Consider the following 24,636-nt stretch of genomic DNA (forward strand, 5'->3'; position numbering starts at 1 on the left):
CCCACCCATCCATCTCATACAATGCATACTGCGTCTTCCTTCATCGGAGGATACCTGCCTGCGAACCACCACCACAATGCACGGCGCCGAGTGGCTGCCGCTGGGCTAACGTTACCGTCTCTTAGCTGGAGATCCAACAGCTGCATCAAGGCGGAGAACCCTGTTCCTCCATCCTGCCATCCTGGCTCCAACTGCCTCGATTCATTCTTGACCTCTCCCACCGGCTATTCTGGAAGCTTGAGTCGGGGACAATCCTTGTCTGTCAAGAAGCGTCAGGGTCCCATCAGCGTTTGAGAGCCAGCTCATACCGACCATGCCTATCTATTCCCACTGCCTTGTTGAAGCTCGCCGACGCATTCAAAACACAATTCGTGGCCTGAGCTTAGTGGACAGTCTGGGCTGCTCGATGCTAAAACGTCGCGGAAGCCCATGGACTCTCTTTCACAGACTTGAGCGTTGGTTTACTTCAACCTACCCACCTCACCCGGAATATCTTCTTCGTCCTGGTCTTTTCCCCATTCTCGTCCCCCACTTTGACGTACTGGCAGACTTGCGGTGGGCACACTAACAAGCAAAACGACATCATTTCCTCCTGCAATACGACAACGTTCTCTTATTAGTCTCCATATACAACGTTTCCTCCCCCGCATCTTGATCATCTCCCCCGCTCATCATCCAAGGTCACGCGAACTGTAGTTCATCCTTGGATCAGAGGAACATGAGGACCCGGACAGGCACTTGACCAACCCCTCTCCGGCTCTTTTATAATGATGCCCTGTCCGCCGAGGGCCAGGCATCGCGACGTCCGGCGGTCGTGACCGCAACCTCGTTGGAAAAACACCTTTCCATAGTCATCATGGCCCTCTTATACGGCCTCGCCTTCGCCGGCCTGGCGGCAGCTAATCTCAGACCCAACTGTCCTCACTTCACCGACTACGCGGCAACGCTTCACGAACCCTTCTCAGAAGGCGTCCATAAGCTAGCCTACCAGCGTCCCCCGCCAGAATGCCGCACGGCCAGTTATCCCGAGGTCGAGAAGACCATCACCGAGATGAAGGCTCTCGTCAAAGATCCAGACCTCTATCGTCTCTTTGAGAACACGTTCCCGAATACTCTTGACACTACCGTCGCTTGGACCGGTGCTGCCGAAGATAATGCAGACGAGGAGCTCAGCTTCATCATCACCGGTGACATCAACGCCGAGTGGCTCCGGGACAGCAGTAATCAGTTGCAGAGCTACCGCTCTCTACTTACACGCAACTCCTCGGCCGGTTCCCTCGCTGCCCTATACCGCGGCGCAATTAACCTCCAAGCTCGCTACGTCCGCTTTGCGCCTCACTGCAATGCCTTCCAACCACCAGCGGAATCCGAAATAGCCCCCACAGACAACGAGGCCGGCGGCGCGTCAGATCACATCTATCCTCAGTACCCGACCTACTCCTTCTTCGAGTGCAAGTACGTGGATCCCCCCCCCCCCCTTTGTCCCGGCCCGTCCCTCAGATCCTCGAAGCCCCGTCCAACTAACACGACACATCAAGATACGAGCTAGACTCGCTCGCCGCCTTTCTCCAGCTCTCCCACGACTACCACGCCGCCACGGCGGACAAGGACTTCTTCGCCCGCTTCAACTGGTCCAAAGCCGTCGCCGTCCTCCTCAACACCACAGACGCCCTCCGCATGGGAACCTACGCCGCAGACGGCACCCTCAACCCCTCCCCGGCCCTCTTTGAGCGCCGCGCCGTCTCCGCCTCCGAGACCTTGTCCAACAGCGGCAACGGCGCCCCGACCCAGGCCGGCACGGGAATGGTCCGCAGCTTCTTCCGCCCCAGCGACGACAGCTGCATCTACCAGCTCTTCGTCCCGGCCAACATGATGTTCGCGCGCTACCTCAACTCGTGCGCCGAGATCATGGACGGCATCGACGCCGGCCTCGCCGAACGCATGAGGGAGTCGGCTAAAGTCGTCCGCGAGGGCATCGAGGCGCACGGGAAGACGACGCACCCCAAGTTTGGCGAGATTTACTCGTACGAAGTCGACGGCTTCGGCAGCCACAATATCATGGTCAGTCCCTCCTCCCGACCTCACTTACACCCCCCCCCCCCAAAAAAAAAACGCCTTTCTTTGCATTGATCTAATACACAACCCCAGGACGACGCCAACATCCCCTCCCTCCTCTCCGCCCCTCACTACGGCTACCTCTCCGCCTCGGACCCAATCTACCAAAACACCCGCCGCTTCGTCCTCTCCACCTCGAATCCCTACCAGATGCGCGGCCCCGTCCTCAACGCCACCGGCGGCCCCCACATTGGCCCTGGAAACGCCTGGCCCATGGCCCTCATCGCCCAGCTCATGACCTCGGACGACGACGACGAGATCGCCGGCGGTCTGCGCCAGCTCGTCGCCTCCACCGATCGTCTAGGCCTCATTCACGAGTCTGTGAACAGCCACGACGCTTCCAAATGGACTAGATCATGGTACGTGATTTGTGTTTTTGTGTTGTTGTTGTTTTTTTGCTACGAAAAAGTCGTGGTAAAAACGCTGCGCTTATGCTCCCTCACCCTACCCCGATATAGGACTGGGATTTTGCTAACGAGGTATCTGTAGGTTCGCATGGGCGAATGGTCTCTTTGGACAGATGATGCTAGATCTGAGAGAGAGGAAGCCGCATCTTCTTGAGAGAAGTTATCAGTAGAGCGGTCGAAATGTTGCTACATATGTCATATAGTGCCCATGGTGTTTCATACATATCTTTGGGGTAATGACCGCTAGCAATGTTGCCCCTACATAGTGCTAGTATAGTAGATATGCAAAGAAAGTGCCCATTCAGGGTTGGTATCCCACCCACTGCCATCTACAGACTAAGACTCTATGCCACGTGATAGCATCTTCGCATCGTAAGCCACAACCCTGCAGGCCTTTTTGCGGTGCAGTAAAATGATACATTTGCATTTTTGAACACTAGTGATCTGCTCTATCTTCACGTCATAACGTCATGAATGCCCGTCCAGCACACTCTACTGGGCTACCGCTCGCTCAGCTGAGATCGAAGCCAGCTCCCGAGGAAACCGCATAGAGCAGCTTCTGTCTGAGAGTCTCCTGGTTCTTGTAGCGCGGCAACTTCAGTAAGTTGACACAGGTGCTGGTACTGGGCAGTCTCTCCTGATCCTCCCCTCCATCCCTGATACTGAACCGCGGGCTGAGCTGCGAGAAGCCTAGCAAAGGTGCTCGTGGCGTACTCGTAACGTACTTAAGCACGTCGCGCCGCTCCCGGTCGGAGAAGCTGGCCATGACTTTCCAGAACAGCTGAACCGTGGGGTGCTCCAGTCCGTCATCCCCAATCTCATACAAGCCTGAGTAGACCGTGTTCTGACGCAGATCTTCAATGTCGATTTCGGAGCTGTCGCCTCCCACGAGACGCTGCAACTCGTTTTGATTGAACATTGAAAGCCACGCAGGGGCGATGATTGAGCGAAGACCTCGAAGGAACGCGGCCGTTTGCTGTGCGGGTTGGGCAACGAGGCGATGACGAGCAACGTAGGAAATGTAGAGGAGGCGGTTATCGTTGGTAACGGTAACATTCTCACCATTTGGAATCAGACTCCGCGTGACAGTGCGAACAGGTTCCCCTGGCAAAGACACCTGATCATTAAGCGTGAAGTCCAATGCCCAATCCGCAACATTCCCGTGATGGTTCTTGAGGCGCAACATGCCCTGGTACAACTCCTCATCCAGGTCCCTGAGGTCGTTCACATTGCCCCTGTAGCTGTTCTCTCCGGTCTGGCCCGAGATCCATTTCAGGAGGAAGAAGCCAGCAAACGCAATGTCAACCAGAATCCCTTCGTACATGCACTTGCCTACAATCCGGCCGAGGAACTCGAACTGGCGGAGTAGACTCTGGACTTGGTCTTGCCATTCGGCTGAGCGTTCTGGAACTCCAGCTCGTTTCAACACCTGCCTGAGCTCGTCCATTGCAGTCGGGTTGGGGTACAAGAGCCCCTTGCTGTTAGCCGTGAAAAGCGAAATGCCATCCCTTGGCCCGAACGCTTCTGTCGTGACGCTTGTGAGGAACTCTTTAGTAACTCCGCCACCATCGATGCCAGCTTCGACCGTATCGAATTGGTCGACAAATTGGATCTGTATAGGTTCTTTGAGGCCTTCGCCAAGCTCATAGAATTGCTCAAAGGCATCCTTGAACACCTGGCCTCTTCTGATTTTGCCATGATGTCGCCCAGCTGGACTGCGTCCGGGGGAACGCAGAGGATTGTGCAGCATCGTCATTCTCCACTGATCAGCATCCATGCCCTCCCTCCGCTTGTGTTTGTCAAGATAGACGAATTGGCGGAAAATCTGGACACGGGTATCGAATGGAATGACAAATGGCATGTGTCTCAGAATCTCCAATTTTGGCCCGATCACCGCGAGTAGACGATCCCTCTGTGCTTTGCGTTGTTGAGCCCGAAGCTTCTCAATTTGTGCATGCCGTGATACTCGCTGTCCGGCTACGGTGTGAATAATACCGCTATGCAGCCCACCCATATTCGCGTCTTCGTCAACCTCGCCGTCTTCGTCGTCACTAGAATCGGAGACTTCATTTTGTCGTTCTTGTTCAGCGACAACAGCACTGACAAACCCCTCCATATCAAATTTCGATGTCATGAGCCAGTGGTCTCGGGGCAAAAATGGCCGTCGAGAATCTCGTTCGTACAAAAGTCGTAGTGCCGTAGTTACGATGCTACGCAGGCTACCGAGGTCAAGTCTCGTATCAGCCGCATTGGCTCTGGGGTCTTGGCTTCGAGCCTCCTTCGAGGTTTTAGCGGTATTACTACTGCCGCTTCCAAAATACGACTCAAGTTGTGTCATCGAGATCGGCTCGGAATGTTGGATGCCTTGTAAAATGTCCGCGGCGTTGTAATGTAGCGTGAAAGCTAAGTGCTTGAGCACAATGGTCAAATTCTTCACTTCGCTGAGAGAAAGTCCGCATGCTCGTAGACGAGACGTTGACCCCTCAGTTTTGATTATGTCAGGGAAGATACCGCTGAAAAAGTCTTCGTCGTCGCTCAAGCGAAGAATAAAGATGTAGAGCTCGAGGAAAAGAAGGACAAGTCTCCATTCTTGCTCATGCGAGTCACTTGACTTTGACGATTTTGACAAGTAGTCGCGCAGCAGGACTTGTACCGATGCCGAGTTTTGCAAAATCTGCTTGTAAATGGTGGTCTGGCTCATAGCCTGCCAAAGAAACTGGATTGTCGGCAAACTTCCCAAGCCCGTGCTAACATCTCCTAGGAAGAGCCGCATACGGATATCATCGCCCTGGCTTGGAAAACAACGGAGAAGAGTGAGAATGTACCCGGACAGCAAGCTGGCGCTTTGGAACTCATGACTTGAGGATTGAGAGCCAAAATTACTGGATAATGTGAGCGACTTTCCGAGTGTAGGAAAAGGATTCACTAACGTAGTGAGCTCGGCCAAAAGCGCCGAAATTCCATCTCGGTTGACCAGAGATGTGAGCTGATTGGTGATGTATGCAGGCAATGGGCGGATCAACGACTCATCCGGGTTGCTAGAATCCACATTCATCGAGGCCGGATCGGCTACTCGAACAGATAGTCGCAAGCTGATTTCTGTGGACAAACTCGAAAGCTGAATATGCAACGTGTCTAGGTGCTTAAGCCCCTGGCTCTTCGGTCCAGCCCTTTGGTATAAGCCAGCGAAATGTGCAAGAAGCCAAAGTTGGGCTTCCCTTTCAACACCGCGTATCCGTCCGTCACTATATATTCTTTTGATGGCTGAGGCGAGTCGATCGGATTCGAGATTTTCGGAAATGACTTTCGAGTGCTCTTCGACAAGATACAGGTCATGACGAGTCAAGAAGGACAGCGCAAATGCCTCGTAAGCGGCCACCAGATACTCATCAGTGGATGCAGCTTGGAGCGGCCCGAGGAGAGCTTTCGAAGTCGACTCTAAAGCTGCCGTATCCATCTCCGGTACTCCACATATCTCTGCCAGGGCTGTATAGTACTGTCGAAATGATTTAGAAAGTGAATCGGGGGCAACACTTATGATGTGTGTTAGGAGGCTGAGAAAGAGTCGGATCTCGTTGTTTTGACTGCTAGAGGCAGCGTTAGTTGACATCGAGCGTTGTTCGGAGATGGACACCAACGATTTCTTTGTTTGTTCGCCTAGAGCATCCACAAGTATCCGAACAAGACGTGCCAGCCTGGGTGCAGGAAGGTGGCTAGGGGCAAGGCACTCGAGGTTGGTCGTGTTTAGTTCTCTCGCAAAGAGCACCAAGCGTTCAACATCGTCGGGTCGGGTCTGGAAGGTAGTCAACAGCAGTGGCAACGCCGTCGCTAGTCTCTGCTGTGTACCAAGGTCCGAGGTACTCGAGTACAGAGTATCAAAGGCGTCCCGGCGAGAGTCTCGAAGCCGCCTCCTAACCCTGTGGCCCCTCCATGTTTTCTGAATCTTCTCGGAGGCTTTCAGCCTGTCTCGGTCCTGCTGTCTCTGTGCGCGTTCGGCTTGGGCATTAGAAACGGTCTTAGAGGCTCCTGAGCCTGCTGCAGGCGTCCATGATGTTGCGGCAAAGGGATTGAGGCTCTGGCCACTGAGGTTCACATTCCGGGGGCGTCGGGAGTTGCCCGTGAAGGTGGGAAACATGTTTCCTCGGAGAAACGATGCCTAGTGAAAGAAGTGAAATGGTAAGGTTGTACCATGTCAAGAAGAGATTCACAGAACCAACAAGGTGCAGGTAGCTGCGAAGGTGGAGGATGAGGAAGTCGCGAGCGCGGTTGACTTCCAGAAGCTTCAGCACGTTCGGATGGGGTGTATGTAATCGAACTGTCACTGGAGGGGGATTCACAGGCTTGGGCATCGGCTCTGGTGGGGTCTACCTTAGTCTCTCGAGGTGCCTGGCTTGGTGAGGTAAGCTGGAGCTGGTCCCAGCGTCAGGTTGTGGAAGGTTCCGATGTGACGCGTGCAGGCACGAGCTTTCTGGCCTGGTGGGTCCTGGGGCCCGGGGACAGCAAGGTCAGGTACGTATCCTACGTTGGATAAGAGAATGGGGGCGGATGAGTCCAAGCGCCGCCCCCCTTGCACCCTGCCATCCGGGGAGGAACACACAAACCGACGTTGACCTAATTGCTGCTAGTTGGCCATAATCATGGTGGACATATCCGATGACATCTTTAAAGATGGATGAGCCCGATGATGAAAGGTCACAACACAAGGCAAGACAGTTGTTAAAAATCAGTAGCATCAACATACGGCTGTCGCAGCAGATGGAAGTCTATCATGGCCGTGTTATGCTTTCAAGACACGGCTGACTCGGATTGCCGTCTCTTTACTCGCGCAAATGTCGGTGAAGATGCCAGCCCAGGTGAACCCGGATGAGGAAGGTACACTGCTGTCGAAAGGTTGAAGAGTCGTGTGAAAAGCATCCAAGATGTTCAATGCTCAGAAAAAACTGCAGGAGAGGTATGGTGGTAGACTCTTCTCAAATCAAGATAATCCCAACGGACTCTACGCGCATGAATACCTCTATACAAAACTACAAACATGTTGCACGAGCATTCATCCGGGCTCTGATAATCGTCTGTTCTCTTGATAGACCCCCAAGCATTAGCCAGGAGGAGATGGGCCGCGGTTAACAGGCTCTGGGGCTATACTGGTATAGATATGCAGAAGAAACCCGGCGCCCGCATGTTGGTAGTTCCATTCGAGCCTGAGGGCGAGAGGCTGAGTGCTTCAAGCCGTCTCGCGTGTCTTGGGCTTCAACATTATTAAGGTGCTTCAGTTTCGGGCCCTCAGATTCGTGTCTAAGGCGGCAGCTAACGATTTGATTGAAGTGCCGGCTTTCTTCGTGGGCAATTGTGGCACAGACAAGCGCGTTTAGGTACCACGTTCCCAGCCACGGCTCTTGGTGCGAAATCGCCCTTGCTTTTTTGGAAATGAGCAATGTCCCTGACGTTGTTTTGTCGCACACCGCAGAAAGAGAGAAGGCCAGCCAAGTGTGACATTCTCATCGATTCTGTCTGCCGTGACTGGCTGTCAGTCAAGGTAGCATGTCGCATTACTCCTCCTTACTATGCCTGAACCTGTTTGTTTCTACCAAAAAGGTGCTCCAGACACCTCCAGATCGGCAATCTTCTTTTTTTGTTTGTATTTTCGTCACAGGGTTCGCCGTTGAATCGGAAATGGTCGCATAAATTTCTGACGTTTCTCCACTAAACCAGCTACCTCAACGCTCGTACTTGTGTCGACGCTGGCCTGATGTTCCTATCTGTTATCAGTGAGCTCCTACTACTATTTACGATAGTGACCGAATGACCAGGACTTGAACCGCTTGTACCCCACCTTGCTGGCACATGCCCTGCTCCTGGCGCGGGCTGCCCCTCCCCTCGACAAAATCTGGAAGGCGAGGAGGGACACACAGCATGAGGAGCAGGAGCGCCAAAATCGAGTGGTGGGAAGGCACCACCCTCCACTGCAGGTAGGCAGATCCAGTAAAAAAAAAAATCATCCCGCGAAAGCCACATTCATTGAAAAATCTCTCCTCTCTTCTTCTTTTCTCCGTTACCAACCACACCAAACCCTATCAACAACCCCCTTCACATCTAAAGAGGGTCTGGCAAGGAGTACGTCTTCGTACTTGTTCTCTGTCTCGCTCACTTTTTCCATCAGAAAAAACTTCAAAAAAAAACTTGAAAATCCCCCATCAAAAACTCCCAACTTCCATAACGGAATTCCCCTCCTCAATCGCAAGAAAATTCTAGAGGAATCGTTCACCGAGCCTCTTTTCTTGCTTTTACCTCCGCACCTGCCCGTCAACCTCGCAACAAGTGCCCCTCGTGTGTGTCGGTCAAACGTCACACATCGCCATAACCTCATTCGACGATACAAGGCTCGCCTTCTCCTCTTCTTACTCTTATCCCCTCCGACCACATCGTCTCGGTCTCGTCCAACGACCGATCGTCAGATTTTTTGACTTGGTATGTGCTGTATCCCCTCACATCCCCCCTTCTCCCACCTCACCGTCGACTTCCACCAAAGTGTGCGGCTCGCAAATTGCTACCCCGCCTTCCAAGTCGCGGGCTCATTCCTCCGTCATCTCAACCTGCCTCTAACGTCCACTCGGTGTTGCAGTATCTTTTCCCCTAGTCAATTCTACTACCGATACAATGGCTTCCGCTCCCAACAACGGCGCTGTCGACCAGCTCGCCAACGACCTGGGCAACGCTTCCCTCAACGGCTCTGACTCCAAGGCTGCCCCCGCCATCAACACCAATGTTGAGTCTGCCGCTCAGGGCGACAATGCCGACACCGCGGGCCCTACCCCCAGCTCCGCTGCGCCTCACCCCCAGGCCTCCGCCTCCCTCTACGTTGGCGAGCTCGATCCCTCTGTTACCGAGGCCATGCTTTTCGAACTCTTCTCCCAGATTGGTTCTGTCGCTTCCATTCGTGTCTGCCGTGATGCGGTTACCCGCCGCTCTCTCGGCTACGCCTACGTGAACTACAACACTACCTCCGATGGCGAGAAGGCTCTCGAGGAGCTCAACTACACCCTCATCAAGGGCCGCCCCTGCCGCATCATGTGGTCCCAGCGTGACCCTGCTCTGCGCAAGACTGGCCAGGGCAACGTCTTCATCAAGAACCTCGATGTTGCCATCGACAACAAGGCTCTCCACGACACCTTTGCCGCTTTCGGTAACATCTTGAGCTGCAAGGTCGCCCAGGATGAGAACGGCAACTCCAAGGGCTACGGTTTCGTTCACTACGAGACCGACGAGGCTGCTTCTCAGGCTATCAAGCACGTTAACGGCATGCTTCTCAACGAGAAGAAGGTTTACGTCGGCCACCACATCCCCAAGAAGGACCGCCAGAGCAAGTTCGAGGAGATGAAGGCGAACTTCACCAACATCTACGTCAAGAACATCGCCACCGAGGTCACCGACGATGAGTTCCGCGACCTTTTCGCCGCCTTTGGCGACGTCACCTCTTCCTCGCTTGCCCGCGACCAGGAGGGCAAGAGCCGCGGCTTTGGCTTTGTTAACTTCACTACTCACGAGGCTGCTTCCAAGGCTGTCGACGACCTCAACGGTAAGGACTTCAAGGGACAGGACCTGTACGTCGGCAGAGCGCAGAAGAAGCACGAGCGTGAGGAGGAGCTCCGCAAGTCTTACGAGGCTGCTCGCATGGAGAAGGCCAACAAGTACCAGGGTGTCAATCTGTACATCAAGAACCTCGACGACGAGGTTGACGACGAGAAGCTTCGCCAGCTGTTCGCCGATTTTGGCCCCATTACCTCTGCCAAGGTGATGCGCGACAACGCTACCGACTCTGGCAACGAGGATGAGGGTTCTTCCGAGGAGGCGGACAAGGAGAACAAGAAGGAGGAGGTCAAGGCCGAGGAGAAGGAAGAGGCCGAGAAGACCGAGGAGAAGGAGGACGGCGAGAAGAAGAGCGAGAAGAAGTCGGACAAGAAGCCCCATGGTAAGTCCAAGGGCTTCGGCTTCGTCTGCTTCAGCAACCCCGACGACGCAACCAAGGCCGTTGCCGAGATGAACCAGCGCATGGTCAACGGCAAGCCTTTGTACGTCGCTCTTGCTCAGCGCAAGGATGTTCGCAAGAGCCAGCTTGAGGCTAGCATCCAGGCTCGCAACCAACTCCGCATGCAGCAAGCCGCCGCCGCCGCCGGTATGCCCCAGCAGTACATGCAGCCCCCCGTCTTCTACGCCGCGGGCCAGCAACCCGTCTTCCCCCAGGGTGGTCGCGGCATGCCCTTCCCTCAGGGCGGCATGGCCATGCCTCCCGTTCAGGGTGGCCGTCCGGGCCAGTTCCCTGGAGGATACCCCCAGCAGGGCGGACGTGGTGTTCCCCAGCAGATGCCCCCTGTCTACGGCATGCCCGGCTCCTTCCCTCCCGGAGGTGCCTACCCTCAGCCTGGTAACCCGCAATTCATGGCTGCCATCCAGCAGGTGCAGCAGGCTACCATGGGCGGCGGTCGCGGCGGTCCCCAGGGCGGCCGTGGTCCCGTCCCCCAAGGAATGCCCATCCCCGGCGGCCCCGGCATGCCCGGCTTCCCTCCCAACGCTCGCCAGGGTGGTAACCAGCCCGGCGCCGGCCGTGGTGCCAACCCCAACGCTCCCCGCAACGCTCCCTTCCCCCAGGGTGGCCGTGGAGCCCCTGCTCAGGAGCTCAACAGCGGCAGCCTCATCCAGCAGCAGCTTGCTGCCGCTGGCGGTAACCCCGGCCAGCAGAAGCAGATTCTCGGTGAGGTCATCTTCCCCAAGATCCAGGCTATCCAGCCTGAGCTTGCCGGAAAGATCACCGGTATGCTTCTCGAGATGGACAACGCTGAGCTTGTTAACCTGTAAGTTGAAACAACCCCTACGTACACTGATCTCTCACTAACATTTCGCAGCATCGAGGAGGAGTCTGCTCTCAAGGCCAAGGTCGACGAGGCCCTTGGCGTCTACGAGGAGTACATCAAGGCCCAGGGTGGCGAGGAGGGCGAGAAGAAGACCGAGGAGACTAAGGCCTAAGCCATCTCCTCCACATTCACGCAACGTCATGAGCATGATTTCCTTATGTCATCATACCCCTTGTTATTGGGCATCCTTTCTACGACCAGTGAGCATTCAACGACAACGCTCATGAGGTCATTGCTCAACACGGATTGGGAAAAGTTATTTGGAATGAGGCGGCATAATCGACTGCATTTTTTCACGCCAGAGGGATCTTCACGACATGCTTTGCTATGACGGCAGCTCTTTCTGGGGCCTGTCGTCAAATCCTTCGGGGCCTGCATGTGTGGATAGATTTCTCTACTGCTTTCGTAGGCAGAGAGATTGGCGGCTCATCCCTCCCTTGGGTGGCTCCTGTTCTCTTGATCTGCCAGGAAGGCTCGGTGGGATGCGTCATTTGCCACCCAGTATGGTTCTCCAGGAAGGCGTTTTACGGTTGTATGTTTGAGTCGCACGAGCTGCCTGGCTTCGCTCGTTTGCGATGGCACCAATACCCCACACAGAACGGTACTCGTTTCTTCAGGCAAACAGGCAGATGGTGGTTTTGAGGAGGTATGAAGTATCTCCTAATAGAAAGTTCAAAAATACTCGGCGTCCCTATACTGTGAAGATGTCTTAGTGTGCATGAGTGGATCTTTCTCTGATTAGTCCACTTTTGGAATGAGAAGATTGTTCGGTTGCCCGTAATGACAGCCTTAGGTAATGATGGAGGCGTCCCCTTGAGCCTGACGGATCCAACACGAGTGTCAAACTTGAGGTGATGCTCACTCGGTTTTGCCGGGCTTCGTCTGGGAAAATATGACTGAGAATTAGGACCTCATTTCTCGAGTACTCAGGAGGCCATAAGCTATGAGGGTGGGCGGAAGCCATCCTATGTCGACAACGGCGAAGGGGAGAGTGCAGCGCAAAGATTGCTATAAGAATACTTGGAACACGTCGAGGCGAAACGTCACTGGGGTTGAACTTGCATCTTGACATGTTGAAACGCAAGATAAACCAGGGTCCAACGTTCACGTCAATGTTGTGTTCAAGAAATAGGCTGTTGACATGACCAACTTTCAAGAATCACGGCTAGGTGCAGTGTGAGGGCTCCTGAGATATCTTGTCATCGTCGACTACTAGGAAAGGTTGGCCTGGCCAAGCCTGCAGAGTAGTGTATCGCGTAAGGAGCTGCTAGTGATGATGCTTTGCCAGTCTTCCAATGCCGGCTTTTAGGTGACAGCAGCTAGTGGGTGGCTTTCGCTCCCAAGTATATGGGAAGAGTGATTAGCAAGCATGGCAGCTATTTCCTGCTACGTAACTTTATTTTGGATGTTTCCCTTCTCAATCTCTTGTAACTTCCCATCACATAAGCCTGGTCACTGTTGAATACACCTGCGATAGTCTTGGATGGATGGTCGTACTTGGATGAAAGCGTCAGAGTTGGCATCTCGCGATATGGACTCAGACGAAGAAATCTCGGTAGGGCACTAGCCTTAACATCGTATCCAAGCCAAGCTGTCTTTGAGGGTCAAGGCCGAGAGTCGTTGACCTGAGCTGGGATAGAAGCCCTGTTGTGGGAAGAAGGGGGGCACAGTCCCTAGACCTTGAGTAGACGAAGTATACAGGCTATCCGTCTGCGTAGTCTGATGAAAATTGGCAATCGCCATCTGGATTTGCACGTCGACATTCTCAGCCTGTGATGTCCTCCTTCCTGACCTAGCTTTAAGAATATTGCGGGGTGACAAATTTCAAAAAAGGCAGACAGGAACTGGAACCTATACGGAAAATTCTGTGTTCACGGCTGGGAAGTCATCTCAACTTGAAGGAAGTAGACGACGGATTTTCATATCGACGTTAGGATAGAGTACCTGAAAAGCGCCACTTGTGATGTGAGAAAAATATCTTATAGCTTCACTCACATCATGTATGAGGTGAGACATCCTTCTCGCAGATGGCCCGTCCGTAGCCGCGACGTAATGGCCAGACAATGATTTGTGGCGAGAACACTCTAATCTAATTACTCTGGATGTTGCTGACCATTCCAAGGATCTAGGCTTCTTATGTCGAGTTCCGCGGACACCTGTCAAGCCTACGATTGAGAATAACAGTAAGTAGTAGCTCCCATGCTCGTCGAAGGCTTCACTCCATTCCTCAACCTCACATTGAGTTGATGTACTCGTTTGGGTAAAGCTTTCCTAGGCCAGGTTGATTCACTGGACAAGTCCCCTACCAGAACGATAGGCGGATGGTGGCGAGGATAGAAACATTCATGGCATGTGCAGAGAACTTACAGATAATGGCAATGTTCCTCGTTCAATTTGGCTACATCCTAATAGCAGAAGTTGATCGAGTGTCGTCCACCTTGACAAAACTAGTGTGAGCTCAACATTGATAGGACTCCAGTTCAAGCTTCACAGATAGCGCACTACAAATGGAAAGAAAAAAGCCAGCAGGGCCACGAATCTTGCAAAGGTTGTAGATCTTGAACCACCTAGACCAAACCAACAACACATGTATCGACAATCAACGATAGCTTGTACCCTTTTCGGGCCCCTCGCCGTGAACGTGGTCGGCAGGCCGGATGGAGCAGGTCAAGTGCGGGGCCCGCATCTGCACCCACAACCAGAACCAACCAGCCAGCCAGCCAGCCAGCCAGCCCGGCTCTAGGCTTCTTAATCAGCTTATGCGCTCTGCTCCTCCAACCCACCGAGCGAGGACCCAGTCCTCGAATCTCCCCTTGGTGTAGTTGGTTCATCACGTTCGACTGTAATGGTTACATTGTCATCGAAAGGTCTCTAGTTCGATTCTGGAAGGGGAGAACCATCTCTTTTGCATATTTCTTCTTTTTTGTTCTTCGGTGTTCTTGGTACGCAATATGCATTGCTGTTGAGATGGACAGTGTTTTTTTTTTCTTTTCGAGAGAAAGATTTTGTTCCTGGTGAGGAGGCAAGGTTCGGGGTTGTGGATAGGTACCAAGGTATCAACCAGGCCCCTTATTTATCTACCGCTCTAGACGCCAAAGCAGTGAAGATTCAGAGTCAGCTACAGACATTTGAGAAGCTGTGATAATCAAAGGCGATATTGAATGGCATCAAAGGAAAGATTTCGAATCAACTACATACATTGTGTAGACACGCAGACACCATATGCAACGCGATGACATTTAGGCTTTCCCGGATGATTGTAAGCTTGAGTTTCATCGCGAGTGTACAGGAAGTTTACTCCGGCAAAAAGGACAAAAAGAGATGGGATCAAAGTCCACGGTAACTTAGTCATATGGAACAGCAGGGGCTGGAGGGTATCTACACAACCAATGAGTGGCTGCCCTGCAACGACAAACTTCATGTCGCTAGCAACTGAGCGCGAACTTCATGATCCATATAACGGCCTTCCAATCCAAAGAAAACAAGGCAAAAACATGCCCAGATCGTTATAGAGGAGAGAATGTTCGAGATATGCCACCAAAAACAAAAGATTGATTTCGCCCGGACTTGAACCGGAGACCTTCAGTGTGTTAGACTGACGTGATAACCAACTACACCACGAAACCTAATTGGATAATGATACGTGTGGATAGTACAATCTAAGAAGGGTTTCTGTCTGGTCAGCGCTCGAGAGCAGCCGCAGTGTCAGGAGTCGACGTCAACGTACAAGAGATAGAGACAGTTGTGGTTGGTTTAAGCAGCATGTCTGCCCGTAATTGACGCGCAAGAGGCAAGAAACCGAAATGTCCAGGTGACGTCGTTTTCCCCTTGGCCATTCAAACTCTCAGATATGAAGCATCTCCAGGACAGCCTCCAGCCGGAAACCAAGACCCTTCACCATTTACATCCTCAAAACCACACTCCAGCTGCCCAAGCCGGCAAGATTCCGAACACATGGATAAACTCCAATCTCTCATTATGGATACCTCTCATTCGAAGATCCATAATCCTTTACATCGGTGAATAGCATAGCGTCCCCCACCCAAAGAAAAATTCGAATTTCATCCATCTCGGGCACGTCCCGTCAAGAAAGACTCTTCACCACGCAGCCCCACCCATTCCAGCAGTCCCAGCGATCCCCAAGTCTATAAAATATCGTCCTCCCGCTGCAGCTTTTAGGAACTTTCTCCTTCTTTTTTTCTTCATGTCGACAATACTTCAGAGAATCATTTCTATAGTATTCGACCTACTCTTGGTTCCCTAAAGGAGCTACAGATCCCACCCTGGTTGATGATTGATATCCTCGATACCCTAGAGTGATGAACTCTTGGTTGTTCTCGAACCCTCCGCGAGGAGAGCGGGCCTTCGGGCTTGTATAGAGAACGGTGATGATCTCGTCCCCTGTTCGCGGTCTTGCCCTTGGGCGCGCGGGAGGGGTGGGCATCGATGGACGTCTGACAGGCACTGTTTTTCTCTTTTTTTCATTACGTGCTGGAGCATGAGACTCTGGTCGTGAAGAAGAAGATTCTCGTGTTTTTGATAGGAAGAAAGGAATGATTCGAAGATTGTCAAGACGTTCATAGGTCAATTGTATTTCATACGCCTAAAATCCAGAACCATTCTGTTGATATACAACCAGGCCCAAAAATGCTCTAACTAAAATACAAGTTTCATCATCAATCTTTAAGACCCCGTCGCGACATCACCCATTTATTCGGCAACCCAGACGGCGCTCATGCCCATACCGGTACCGATACACATAGACGTGTTGCCAATCTTCTTACCCGTCCGCTTGAGCTCGTACAGCAGCGTCGAGATCTGCCTCGCGCCAGTGCAGCCTAGCGGGTGACCGAAAGCGATGGCGCCGCCCTTGGGGTTGACCTTTTCGAACGGGATGCCGAGCTGCTCGGCGCTCCACAAGCACTGCGACGCGAACGCCTCGTTGATCTCGTAGATGTCGACATCCTCGGTCGCGATGCCGGCCTTGGCGTTGGCGACGGGAATGGCCTTAGCGGGACCCTGGCCCATGAGCAGCGGCGGCAGGCCGACGATGGCGGCGGAGACGAACTTGCCGAGGATGGGCTGGCCGAGGCGCTCGGCGGTCGAGCGCTTCATGAAGAGCACGGCGGCGGCGCCGTCGGACACCTGAGAGGCATTACCGGCGTGGATGCCGCCGTCCTTTGCGAAGGCGGGCTTGATCTTGGCCAGGGACTCGGCGGTGACGCCGGCGCGGATGCCGTCGTCCTTTGCGACGGTGATCTCCTTGGTCTCGCCAGACTTGGGATCCTCCCACTTGACCTTGAGGGGGGTGATTTCCTGGTCGAAGAGACCCTCAGCCTGGGCCTTGGTGGCCTTGGCGTATGAGGAGGCGGCGAAGGCGTCCTGCTTGGTGCGGGGGATGCCGAGGTCCTGGGCCATGTTCTCGGAGAGAACGCCCATGGGGACCTTGCAGTTTGCGGCCTCGGGAGTGTTTTCGAGGAGCTCAGAGAACTCGGAGACGGCGGCGGGGCTGTATGGGACAGAGGGTCAGTTACTGAGATTATGAGAAGACAGGGCCAAGGAGGGCACATACCCGTATTGCGTTGACATGCTCTCGACGCCGGCGCCGATACCGACCTCAATCATGCCGGTCTTGATCGCGTTGATAATGTCCACGGAAGCCTGCAGACCAGAAGAGCACTGGCGGTTGAGGGTGCGCACGGCAGTGGTCTGGGGGAAGCCGGCGACGAGGGCAGCGGCACGCATCTCGGTGGCACCACCGCCGGGGGCCAGGACGGTGCCGACGGCGATATCCTCGACGAGGGCGGGGTCGATCTTGGACCGGTCGAGGAGGGCCTTGAGGACGCCAGCCATCAGGTCGGCGGCCTGGGTGTCCTTGAACCCACCCTTGCCACCCTTGGTGAAGGGAGTTCGGAGTGCTGCGGTGACGACGACCTGCGGGGGAATACGATTAGACGGGCACGTTCTATAATCATCTAGATAGAGAGCGGTCGGGAGCTTACATCGTCGGCGTTCTTCTGGAGGATCTTGTCCTTGCCGCCGGCGGAGAACTGGCCGCCAAGCTGAGTCAATCTCTCGAGGGCTGTTTTGAGCGACGTGGTTAGTAAAAGAGGCGAAGTGGCCGCGAGCAGAGTGTTGATTGCTACTTACCACCCATTGTGATAGATATGAAGCTTCGAAGATAGGAACGAGAGGGTATATAGATGGATCGAACAGATGGAGAGACGAGATTGAAAAGAGGAGATGTAGGTGGAACAGGTATATCAATACAAAAGTGTGTAAGGGGAACTGTGACGGGCAAGATGTATGTCTGGTTCGGATCTCAGATGGGACAATGAGCCTCGGATGTTCTCAAAAACGGGTCTCTGACAAAGGAGCAGCAGGGTACTTGGTACACCTTGAAAGAGCTGGCTGATGTCAGCTGGGGGTCATCCAGCGCTGCACCTCACCTTTCTGCTGCAGCAGCAATCCAGTAGGTCCAGCAACCAAAAAAACCGGCCGAGGCATCCAAATTCCAGCGACCACACCGCATTGGTTACGAAACTCCGGGGCCCGAACCCCACCCTTTTTCTCTGGAGAACTTAGGTGCGGAAAGGTATCCGTATCTCACCTAGCTGCCATTTTCACATGCTCGCTTCTTCCCCACTGAAGCGGTAGCAGGTGCTGTTTCTGGCTGTTGGTGCGCCGCGACAGCAACCTTGGTCCCCACGTTCTCCCGCCTCCCCCGTACTTTTTCCTCCCCTGGTACTTACCTTGCGGGGAATTGGCACGCCAATAGCTTGCGTCACAAGCACTTTACGGCAGCCCAGGTGATCAGCGTCCCGTCCTCCTACCATTCTTCTCTCGCATTCTCTTTCTTAGCCTTCTTAGGGCGTCACGGGACCTCTGGCGGCTTATGATACCTCGCTGCGAGGCTGGTGAGCTTGATGGCCGCTCTTTTGTGCTTGGTCCATCAGGTGCAACACGTGCTGGCTTGGCTTGAGCCGCAACCTTCTTTTTTTCCATGTGAAGATGCACCGCGAGTCAATCCTTAAGATCCCAAGCGCAAACCAATAGGATAATTGTTTCATCCACATGGAAACCCTAGCCTCGAGTCAACCTACGTATGCAGCTACTTGTGGAGAAACAAGCAGCTGGAAATGGAGATATCGCGACTTTATAGGTTCATCATAATACAAGGTCATTGTTCTACATATCTGTGTATGTCTCTCTCTCTCTTCTCCGACAAAATGTCTGTATAGCTTCTCTTCCTCTACAACTTGGCCGCCGGCTTGATCAACGCCAGCCTCGCCTTCAGCGCCGCCTCAGCCTCCTTCTCTATTCTAGGAACCAAGTCCTTGACCGACGGGATGTCGTGAATCAATCCAATAACCTGTCCGGCCGTCCAAACCTATAGCAGAAAATGGTCAGCTCGATACTTCATACCATGCTCACGTGAAGGAAAGGGATATACTCACGCCATAGTCCGGATCACCCGTGATGAAAACCTCCTTGCCCCTCTTCCCGCTCACGAGCGGCGCAATCTCGGAAAACTCGCCCGACGTGCTCTGCTCCTCAATCTTGATCGCCTCCTCCGTGACCTTGTTCTTGTACAGCCGCGTTGTGTTTCTCCACCGCCGAAGCAGCAGCGCCGTGTCCGTCTCCTGCGCCTTGACAATCTCCTCCTTGATCTTGTGATGGATCGGCGCCTCCAGCGTGCACATGAACCGCGTGCCCATGTTGACGCCCACCGCGCCCAGGCACAGCGCCGCCGCGAGCCCTTCGCCGTCCGCGAACCCGCCGCTCGCGATGAAGGGCACCTTCAGCGACTGCCGCGCCCGCGAGAGGAGGATGAAGTTGGTAATGTCCGACTCGCCCACGTGGCCGGCGCACTCGAAGCCGTCGATGCTGAGGAAGTCGACGCCGAGCTTGACGGCGCTCTGCGCGTGGCGGATCGTCGTGCACTTGTGCAGGATCGTAACGCCCGCGGCCTTGAGCTGCTTGATGACGGGGCCCGGCGAGTTGCCGGCCGTCTCAACGATCTTGATGCCCTCGTCGATGACGACCTGGGCGTAGGCGGCGTAGTCTGGGGGCACGAGGGCCGGAAGGAGGGTGATGTTGACGGCAAAGGGGTACTTTGTCAGGGTCTTGCAGCGCTGGATCTCCTTGCGCAGCTCCTCGGGGGTCGGGAAGATGAGGGCGGTGATGATGCCCAGCGCGCCCGCGTTGGAGACGGCCGAGGCGAGGTCGGCTGTGCCGACGTGCTGCATGCCGCCCTGGACGATGGGTACTGTGAGGCGAACGAGAGCGTGTCAGCGATGAGTTGTCCTCTCTGGTACTCTACCCGGCATAAAGGGTTAGGATGCGCGCCATAGTGACGCCTGCGAATGTGATGTGTCGTGCGTCTTCTCGCGAGCCCTGCTCTGACGTACCTTTGATACCCAACCGTCGGGTCAGCTCAGTGTCGAATGGCATGTTGGGCAATCGGAGCGTTTTCTTTCTCTATTCGATTCGATTCGATTTCGGTACAAACTGTTGTGTTACGCGAAGAAACAGGTTGAGGGACGAGGGCGACAATCAGAACGAGGCAACAGGAAAAAGGAGATAACAAACTTCTAAAGCGTCTAGTCTAGATGGTGTAGATTGCAGACGTGATAATAAAAAGGGACAGAGTGGTGATTCTGACGGCAGTTTGGCTGACTCGGTCTGGCCGGTCAAAGGACGACGGCTGCTCAGCCCCCCCGATCGGTACCTTGGGACAGTGGGGACGTACCGAGGTAACTCGGCCTCCACCAACCGTCTCCCCCGCGTTTCCAGGTGCCAGGCCATTTTTCGATTAGAGCGAACATGGGGAAACACGGCCGACCCCATTTCGTGCCGTTCCTCTCTCACATGGCCAGACGCCATCTTTCCGCCGTCCACGGGACTATTTCCGTAACCAGAAGGCTTCATCCCTGACACCAGCCGGCCTGGCTTCACTCACTTTCTTCATATTCTGACAGAGAACGCAGCACACTGTATCTTCATCCTTGATATACTGAATCATCAAGGAGCTTAGCACAACAACACTTCGCAGGCCAACAGACTAGACAGACGCGTAGCACGGCGCTTCCACCTCTCAGTTCCTCTGGCTTCAGCCTTTCACGAAGCCCCATGGCGTGTAATATGTGACGCTGTGCTCCCTATCATATTGAATCTCATCGGTCAATAATCAAAGCATCCGAGGGCCGCACACTGGGACCCCGGGTATCTCGATACCTGGCTGCCCGTTGGTCAGCAAGCACACCACCTAAGGACGATTGGATGTTTGTGCCCGATATCAACAGCGCCCCATCTCTCTCATCTGGCGGCTCCTCGAGGCGTTGGTGCCACAGCATCTAGGCTACGTGATGCGAATCCGACCTAAAGGAACGTCATTAGGCATTTGATAGTCGCCGTCCGCAACTCAGTTCAATCACAGGAACAATGTCTGACGTGGAGTGCATGATGCAGAATAGGACGTCCATCATTGATGATGATGGGTATGACAACACAGCTTGCCCTGAGTAAAAGCTCAAGTGCAAACCTCGAGACAGGGCATACAGACTCCGGCACGTCCTTCACACACACGGAACAGCGGAACCGGAGATTTTCGACACGACAGTGTCGGGTTGACATCCGTTTGTCGGCGAAACTGTCAGGCCCCCCTCAAACTTTCCGGATGACAAACACTGCCAAGGGCTATCGAGCTTAATCCCACATGGCCTCATCGGCTACGAAGAAACGCTCCTAGATAGAGACGTCTGGTTTGTGATACACCAAGCAGATGGTGACGAGCCATGCTGCCGGTGTTGTCTGGCAGTACAAGATTATTCGTGTGATACCTCATCACGTCCGTGACCAGGACTGCTCATGGCTTTTCCCCGCTGCATGTCGTCTTCCCTATCCGCAGGGCCGGCGTAATGTGTATCATCACGCTACCGGAATCGCCATCGACGCTCGTTTTCGTCCGCCTGATGTGTGCCTAAGAATGTCAATGTAGACCTCGATGAGCTTGCTACGTCGGGATTCGGAATCCTTTCGTGGCCCGACTGTTGGACGCCTTCTTCGTGCATCTTGACGACCAATAGTTCGAGATAGCCATGACCTTTTGTGTTCACCATTGGCCCAAGCTTAATTTCTCCCCTGAACGATACTGTTGATCCGAGTCGCCAGGTCCAATGCGCTAGATGACCATGTCGTCTTCAAACTTTTGACGTGCAGGTACCGGCCTCGAACGATTCGAGACTCTGAGAGAGACCCCTTTCTTGCTCCCGTGCTCCCTAGCCATGCGAAGGCGATCACTGACGAGGCCTTGCTTTCATGCGGCCATCCTGGCGGGCGATGAAATCTATGTAGTAGCAAGGAGACGATCCACGTGGACTCAAATGAGGTCCCACGGAGACAACCGTATGCCGGACTACCGCCCGATAGATGATGTGGCAAACTTGGCCAAGGAAAATGTCTTTCCAGACATCGACACGTAGCTCGATCAAGAGGAAGCCTGCTTTTTACGCAGCAACTTTGCTGTGAAACAATGTGGCATCCTCCTTCCGTATGTCTCTATTCGAACTTTGGTGAGACATGGGCGGGAGATGTACATTTGACGCCGGCTTCCCGCATCCAAAACGGTTTAGCTGCCGTTGCTGCGTTGGCGGCGCCTCGCAGGGCGGCGAAGGATGAGGAAGCAACCGTATGCTCCCGACAGATTGACCGAAGCAGCTAGTTTGGGCTATCGACCGCGTTGCGCCATCTTTGAGGATTTCGTATGGCAGCAACATGCCACCAGCCTCGGCCATCGGTTGGTAATCGGTACCTGGACTGGAGATGAAGTTGGCAAACAAGTCGGGGAGGCTCGGGTATGCGGACTCCACCGAGACTCGCAGAGCCATCCATTTCCGCGTCTCGGTGTCATTGGAAGGACCAGCCCCATGCTATGCGAGTACAGGTCTCCTTAGGTCGCAATGCTGCACGTAGGTGGTGAACGTCTGCGGGTGGCGGGTGGGAAGAGCCGTTTGGAAAAAGAAATATCGCAGTCACCCTTGTTTGTCCGGGGGTGATCGAATCAGTGGATAAGAGTGGAAGAAGCCTTCGAGAATTCCTCCTGTGAAGCGGCGGTGTTTACTCCGTACGCTATAGGACAGATTCTGCCAGATACGGCGAGCATACTGGCATCATGCTCCTTTGCGGGATGCCACAAACACCCAGGTCGGCGGGACCAAACGCAGTCAATAAGCAGTGTTGAATGGGGCTGGCTAACGGATTGCTGCTGCAGTGCTGACCGCTCATCATTGATTTCCTGCCAACCATGGGGAAGCACGGGAGCTATGGCGCACTACCGACCAAGCCGCACTCGGAGACTTGCCATAACTTCGGCAAGGGCTGAGGTAGGTAGGAAGAGTTGGAGCAGAGATCTGTATCCATAGGTGTTATCCGTTTCCAGCTGGCTAGTCCTCAATCTCCAATGGACTTACACGGATGATGATCACCCTCCCTCCCGAGTCCCGCGCAGCGTCCATGCGTCGACATTGGAGCGAGTTTCCGTCTCAGACGAGTCGATAGGTTCACATCAGAGCGTCCGCTGTGTAAGAAGAGAGAAAGAGGGAGAGGCAGAGGCAAAGGGATAGGGGAGGGGCGCGGCCACAAAGGAGGCAGAAGAGGGCTGCGGTAGTTCCGGGGGATGTTGGAACTGGTCCCGACGGGTTGGTCAAGGAAACATTTCAACCAGATGGACCCTGGTTTCGCCCGCACATCCTGCACTCTGCAGTCGCGTCTGCACGCTGTCGAGCGCCGGAGCCCCCTGACCTTATTCCTGGTCCTGGTCATAGTCCCGCCAAGGGCGAACGCCGATCCGCGAGCAAACATTGGGGCGGCACCGATCTGCTCATCACTTTGGACTTTGGAGCATTCTGGAGCGCGATAGAATGTTCGTCCGCTGTTGAATGTTTGCTCAAATGTTTCCTCGTCAACTATCGAGGGTTGCACAAACGGAGGGAAACATGTTGAACAAAGTCAAAGTCCGAAGGGGGTCTACTGTCTGCGGATCCCGTCTAGCGAGTGCGCGAACGGTCGGGTGGTGGATGTGAGGTCGCATTTAGGTGTACGGATACGGAATAAGGCGGTGACGAAAGCTGAGGTGTGAAGTGTGAAGAAAATGATTTTTTTGTCGATTTTGAGTTCAACAACGGGGGCCTTGCGACCGGGACAGGGCCAGAAACTTTTTTTCTCTTTTTTTTTTTTTTTTTTACCAGAGGAAGGAACCTGGAACCCTGGACCCTGCCCTGGCGCCTGCCCGACGTTGACCCCAAGTCTTCCGGTGCCAATTGTGGCCTGCCGCTTCCTCCTGATGCCCGGGAGAACAAGAAGATGGAGACGAGAAAGACAGAGAGACACACGCAAGCCGAGAGAACCTTGAAGTTCGTGGCTTGCTAGGTTTATTCGTACACGACGCAGTCGAGATGCCATGGATATGATGCTCGCTGCTCGCTCTTTTCTTTCTCCTTCTGCCCCTTGCTGTGAAGGTTCCATCTACTCCGTACGCTACTCCATACCGATACGGATGTAGTCCCAGCGCACAGTCGCTGCAAGCCCGAGGCCAACCTAGTCTTTCGGCTGCGCAGATATTCCCTGTCTGTTCCTGCCTCAGTGCTTTTCCTCTAAGTCGTTCGTTCGTGTCCTGATGGGCGCATGGAGCACCAGATGCCCCGCCATTCTCTCTTTGATGACGGCCTCATTCTGTCAAAGGACCTAACCTACATGCTGAGTAACATTACACAACATGAGCATTGCATTACGGGCTGCTTGCAGTGTAGTGTGTAGTGCGTGTGTCTCGATAAGACAACCCTGTTGAATGTCTTGCGGAAAGGCTGAAATGCTTTGATAGTGTAGCATCCCTTCCGACTGCCGTCTGAAGTGAAAAGAAAAGTTTAAAGACATAAAAGACGGTGAGGGCAGAATAACTCCACGGAAGGACACCGGCATCGCCCCGTAGACTAAAACAGAGCGAAACAATAAAACCGCCGGCAAAGCTTCGCTCTGTTGTGTACGGATGCTAGTGTTGCTAGCCAACTGGGTCGCTGCGCATCCGTACGAAGTAATGTAGTATTCAAACGATTTCCTCACTGAGACCGCGCCTTATGATGAATGCCCCCAGCGTATGGAGTACCGAGTACCTCTGGTAATTACCTTACCGTAGAAGTAGTTGCCCGGGT

The 24,636-nt window shown here is 54.0% G+C and overlaps 6 protein-coding genes across 6 annotated transcripts; 2 read left to right on the forward strand and 4 right to left on the reverse strand.

The window, feature by feature from the left end:
* Positions 1-856: 856 nt before the first annotated feature.
* CCOS01_09236 (uncharacterized protein) lies at positions 857-2,692 on the forward strand (the record flags this gene model as incomplete). Its single annotated transcript, XM_060457395.1, has 4 exons — positions 857-1,455; positions 1,539-2,061; positions 2,149-2,474; positions 2,605-2,692. The coding sequence occupies 4 exons, from the start codon at positions 857-859 to the stop codon at positions 2,690-2,692; spliced, it is 1,536 nt and encodes a 511-aa protein (XP_060312095.1).
* Positions 2,693-3,033: 341 nt separating this feature from the next.
* On the reverse strand, positions 3,034-6,657 carry CCOS01_09237 (HECT-domain-containing protein; the record flags this gene model as incomplete). The annotated part of the gene is made up of 1 exon (XM_060457396.1): positions 3,034-6,657. The coding sequence occupies one exon, from the start codon at positions 6,655-6,657 to the stop codon at positions 3,034-3,036; it is 3,624 nt and encodes a 1,207-aa protein (XP_060312096.1).
* Positions 6,658-9,176: 2,519 nt separating this feature from the next.
* CCOS01_09238 (4 family polyadenylate binding protein) lies at positions 9,177-11,540 on the forward strand (the record flags this gene model as incomplete). Its single annotated transcript, XM_060457397.1, has 2 exons — positions 9,177-11,368; positions 11,420-11,540. The coding sequence occupies 2 exons, from the start codon at positions 9,177-9,179 to the stop codon at positions 11,538-11,540; spliced, it is 2,313 nt and encodes a 770-aa protein (XP_060312097.1).
* A 4,134-nt stretch (positions 11,541-15,674) lies between these two features.
* On the reverse strand, positions 15,675-15,872 carry CCOS01_09239 (uncharacterized protein; the record flags this gene model as incomplete). The annotated part of the gene is made up of 1 exon (XM_060457398.1): positions 15,675-15,872. The coding sequence occupies one exon, from the start codon at positions 15,870-15,872 to the stop codon at positions 15,675-15,677; it is 198 nt and encodes a 65-aa protein (XP_060312098.1).
* Positions 15,873-16,138: 266 nt separating this feature from the next.
* On the reverse strand, positions 16,139-17,585 carry CCOS01_09240 (acetyl-CoA acetyltransferase; the record flags this gene model as incomplete). Its single annotated transcript, XM_060457399.1, has 4 exons — positions 16,139-16,937; positions 17,001-17,362; positions 17,431-17,510; positions 17,579-17,585. 4 exons carry the CDS (start codon positions 17,583-17,585, stop codon positions 16,139-16,141), a joined length of 1,248 nt encoding a protein of 415 aa, XP_060312099.1.
* A 1,095-nt stretch (positions 17,586-18,680) lies between these two features.
* CCOS01_09241 (2-nitropropane dioxygenase) lies at positions 18,681-19,882 on the reverse strand (the record flags this gene model as incomplete). The annotated part of the gene is made up of 3 exons (XM_060457400.1): positions 18,681-18,818; positions 18,886-19,697; positions 19,840-19,882. 3 exons carry the CDS (start codon positions 19,880-19,882, stop codon positions 18,681-18,683), a joined length of 993 nt encoding a protein of 330 aa, XP_060312100.1.
* Between the last annotated feature and the right edge of the window lie 4,754 nt (positions 19,883-24,636).

This window comes from Colletotrichum costaricense (assembly GCF_030867565.1).
Source record: "Colletotrichum costaricense strain IMI 309622 chromosome Unknown Scaffold_9.1, whole genome shotgun sequence".
In the NCBI taxonomy this organism is placed as follows: domain Eukaryota; kingdom Fungi; phylum Ascomycota; class Sordariomycetes; order Glomerellales; family Glomerellaceae; genus Colletotrichum; species Colletotrichum costaricense.